Here is a 5,013-nt window from a genome sequence, read left to right as displayed (position 1 = left end):
TTAATAGCGGCGACCTGTCATTGCAATTGGTGTCTCCGCTACTACCTCTCATGAGATGAAACCCTAACCAATAGATCAGTATAGCAGCTTACGGTCACGATTAAATAGCGTGTGACACAAGAGGATTGCCGGTGGAATCCCTTTAACGACGACCTCTATAGCGATGACAATAACTTTTAGCAGATGTCACCGCTAAAGGGATTATTTCTTGTAGTGCAACTTTTAATTTAATTATGAAATGTTTGTGTTTTAGAAAATAAAATTTATTTGATATTAATTGTTTGTGGTTTAAAAAATAAAATTTATTTAATATTAATTGTTTGTGTTTTAAAAAAATATAATTTTATTAATTTTGAAAAAGAAAAAAAAAAGAAGTGTTATGATTGTTAGCTTTCCTATGAAATGCTAAGATTTATGTGATAAAAGAGAAAATATGACCGCAGCATGCAAAAAAAAAAAAAAAAAAATTATAACAAAATGCATGCTAAGATTTAGGTGATAAAAAATTGATATAGCCCCCCAAAAAAATATATATAACAAAATAAATAAATTTCATTGAAATCAACGAAAATGAGATTTGTGGATTGTGAGGTTCAGTTCACACGTCAAACGTTCAAATCCAACTTTGATTTCGAAATTTATTTTTATTGATGATACATTAACCAAGCGACAACATATTTACCGAAATAACTCATAATCAGAGTTTTTTATTTTTCCAGAAAATGAAAAGTTAGTTTTATCAATCCTCATGCTCGATTTTAATCCCTTTAATGGAAACTTCACCACCTTTGTTTTTCGGCACCAATGTCACCAACACGTTGTCATCATCTTCAGCTCCCAAATCCTCCAAAAGCTCACTTATTCCTAACCTCAATCTTGTCTTTACATTCTTTCCATGCTTATGCTTATGAGGGACATTAACAAAACTTCCGGCGAACTCCGTCTTATCAGCCGTGGCCCTCATCCCGTCATCTTCATCGTTCACAAACACATCAAACTTCGCAAACTCATCTCTCTTCACTTCAATTCCTTCTATCACCAAAATTTCTTCTTCATCCTCTTTCTGTTTCTTGCTCCTGGATTTCTTCGGCCTTGGAACCAGCACTTTTATCACCTTATCAAGACTCGCCGGAAAAACATCTTTTGCAAAGGGTATGTGTTCATCGGCTCGAGCTACAACGAGCTTCTTGATCTTGCTCAAAGCCCTTTTCAGACGTGGTTCGGGTTTGCTTTTTAGCCATGGTATCTCTACATCTTGATAAACGTACCCAAGCTTCTTGGAGTCGAGACAATCCCTCACCTTGACTCGAACCATTTCAGCGTTCTCATCGTAGAACAAGAACGAAGAATCAAGCCAGTCTTTATCTGTAAAATCATTCCTTCTTCCTCCTAGAGTTTTCCAAACTGACCACATTCTGTCGACATTTGAATGATGTGCATAGAAAATAGGGTCTCTGGCTGCAGAATAAAAGTTACCCATGTCTTCACCATTTTGCTGGTTCCTATCTCCGGTCCAGATATGAACCGGGCCATGTGGTATGCTCTCCAGCGAGCCAGCGCCAGGGCTAGCCTCATCACCTGCACGATAAGGACTACCCATGAAAAGACTAGCAGTCTTGGAACTAGACACCATTTGTCGATACATAATTGTGAGATTTGTGGAGGTTTGTTTCGATCGGCTAAGATTTTCATCGTCACCATTGTAGTCAAGATCAATCAAAGACGGTGGTTGATGCTTCGCATCACGAAGAGCATCGTACAACGGAGATTTCTTATTCGTGTATATATCAGGGATCTTCATGCCATCAGGTGCATCCCAGTTCCAAAAAGGGATTGCGAAATTTGGATCATTGATTAATTTGCCACAAATTTTCTCGAAGAAGTATAAGTAATAGCGGTGGAAAGGTAAGAACAACCATGAGCCATGGACTTGAAGCTCAAGATCAGGGAAACCGACTTGATCGTATGCCCCATCGCAATACGCACAATGAACAGCAGCTTGTTGCTTGAAACTACGAGGATCGTCATCTGGGAGTGCTTTCATGAGCTCGATGGCTTTATTGAACTTGGCTATGTAATCTTTATTAGCCAAATGAGCTGCCGGACGGACTCGGAAGGTGTTTGACGGTGGTGGAAGTTTGAAATCGAGAATCTTTGTGGTGTATGGAGGGCAACAGTTTGTAGGTACAGCCCCTTGGGGTAAGTCAGCTGGACCACATTTTGTGAGGTCCGGTGCCATAATCGGAGCTGCATACGCCAGTGAGTTTGACCCAAAAGTGGTGGCGGCGCCGTAAAGACCTCCGAGACCTAATAAGATGTTTCTCCTATCAAATTTGCCGGAGTTTTCATGGTGATGGTCATCATCATCTTGGGCGCCTTTGCATGAAACTGCATGGCGATGGTTCGTGATTCGTGCTATGGGAACTTGAGATGATTTGAAAGAGAAGGAAGAAGAGTACGTGGAGGAGGAGGAGAAGCACCGTCCACCGGTGGTGGTGGTGGTGGTTGGTGATGGTGCAAGAGATGCCATATATTTTGAGCGTGCAGATATTGTGAAGAGTTGTATGTTTATATAATGCCTTGGTCCTAGACCTTTTCAAAGGCAGCGCGCTAGATCTGCGTATTTATCAAAGTTGACAAACATAAAAAAGTGCTACAATCACATGGAAAGAAGTAATTTATATACATATTTTAATTGTAATTAAAAAGTTTTAATACGAACTGGAATAAAATATGGCAATTAATCATAAAATTTTACGAAAACTTCATAAAAGTAATTAAAGATATTATTTCTTTTATTTAAAGGATATTTTCGATTTATTGAATTAAAGCGGTATTTTTTTTGTGTGTATTCTTTTATCGTGCTAGTTTTAGATTTCTTCATTTTCTCTATATATTTCTAGATAAAATGATTTACCACTTCAATGAAGTTTTAAAATAAAAAAAAAAAAAATATCAATCATGTTTTGTATGTTCAAAAAAGCCTAATGAATCTAATTTTTGTCTAAAAAAATTCAACGAAGTTATATTTTTATTCAATTCTATGGAAATCAAATAAGAGACACAGATTATTACCATGTCAGGAAAATGACTACTAAGACCAATAACGTTTTCAAACCATTCAAACCCAAATCATCTTTTCTATTCAATAAGATCCAACCAACTTAACCTTTTGAATAAACAAAACATGATCAAAGTTTTTTAAATGGTTTGAAAACTTCGTTGGATGTGTGAGTCATTTTCCCAAAAAATATCTCTAAATGTAATATCCATATTTTATTTATTTATTTATGAAAGCATACTAAAGCAAGAGACATATTATTTTATTAAAGAATTATTAATATTAATATCTATACTTATATATATATATATCTATATATATATATATATATATATATATATATATATATATATATATATATATATTATATTATCATACGTAACATTTTTTCTTGAATCTCATTCAGTTGAAACTTTATTTTTTTAACTTCTTTAGACCACATTCATTCGGAATCCCCTTTTTTTTAACTAATGCAACTCAAAAGTTTTCTTAATTATGATTTAACATTTAAAAGTTTTATAACTTATATTATATTTAATTAACATTCAGTGGAAAATTTCTTATAAAAAGACTAATCTTTTGGGAAGACATGCATAAAAATCATATACAAATTTCAGAAATAGAACAAACTTAAAAGTTTTTGTATTGGGTTGAGGTCTTATGACGACTTTTGGAGATATGATACTATATTAGAGTTTTTAATTTGTAAGTTTGTTATACTAATTCATTTTTATATTTTCTTCGTTTTTTGATTATTTTAATATAGTCGTTATATATATTGTGGTTTAATCATTAATATATTGATCATATGTTATATTGGGTGATGTCGAAAATATTTAATTAAATATTTTAAATATGTTTTTTTTGTTCTGTAATTGTACCGTTTTAAAAAGATAATTAATTAAAATTCATACATATGTTATATTTTCCATTTCTCTCTTTCCCTCTCTCTCTCACTTAATATATATATATATATATATATATATATATATATATATATATATATATATATATATATATATATATATATAAGAGCACGCCCTCGAGTAAAAGCTTTTGCCGCCGGTTAACCAAAATGAGGATCCCAAATTGCATGAGCAATAGGTCTTACATGTAAAGGGTCCTGTACCCATGACTCAAAATTTCCTTGCCAAGCTACATGAAAGAGATTTCCGAAAGTGCACAGAAACATTATTGCTAATTGACCGAAGTGAGAAGCAAAAATATTCTGATAAAGACATTCCTCAGAAATATCATCATGACTCTCGAAGTCATGCGCGGTAACAATACCAAACCAAATACGATGAGTAGTGGGGTCCTGAGCTATATATTATAATAGAGGTTAAAACACTTCAACCAAAATTCATTTAAAATCTAATATTTCAAATGTTTTTTTAATAAAGATTGTAAATATTTCAACATGTGTTACTTAATTGATTGATTAAATAAAAATATTAATGTTTTGAAACTCCTAACTCTTAAACTATATTATTTAACTTGTTAGTTAACTAAAATATTTTTCCTACATAAATACAATATTTTTATGTTGGGTTACTCATATTTGTTTATGTAATTAGAAAACAAGGTGTACATAGAATGACTACTTCAATTTCACATATAAATTGATACCACTAGAAGTATGTTGTCTTTAAGCGGTGGTAGGAGATCCACATACCCTTTTTAATTTTTTATATTAATGCTTAATAATTTGTATTTTATATTCCTATTCGCCTTAATTTTATAAAGCAAACATTTTTCCACGAACCTCATACATTTGAAACTCCCAAAACTATTCAACTTATACAAATTAATTTATGAGTAATTGAAATTTTATGATTTGTAACCCCAAAACTCTTCAAATCAAGCTATGTAATTGATGAGTTAAATTAAATATTTAGACTATATAAAAAAAATTGTAGATTACATATTGCATGTATATCAACACAAAATGA

The 5,013-nt window shown here is 32.4% G+C and overlaps 1 protein-coding gene across 1 annotated transcript; it reads right to left on the bottom strand.

The window, feature by feature from the left end:
• Window positions 1–512: 512 nt before the first annotated feature.
• On the bottom strand, window positions 513–2,559 carry LOC145042078 (polyphenol oxidase, chloroplastic-like). The gene has a single exon (XM_078990440.1). The coding sequence runs from the start codon at window positions 2,528–2,530 to the stop codon at window positions 740–742; it is 1,791 nt and encodes a 596-aa protein (XP_078846566.1). The 5' UTR covers window positions 2,531–2,559; the 3' UTR covers window positions 513–739.
• Window positions 2,560–5,013: the final 2,454 nt, after the last annotated feature.

Source organism: Lactuca saligna, chromosome 4 (genome assembly GCF_052625555.1).
Source record: "Lactuca saligna cultivar CGN05327 chromosome 4, ASM5262555v1, whole genome shotgun sequence".
Taxonomy (NCBI): Eukaryota; Viridiplantae; Streptophyta; class Magnoliopsida; order Asterales; family Asteraceae; genus Lactuca; species Lactuca saligna.
This window is presented reverse-complemented; position numbering and strand designations above follow the sequence as displayed.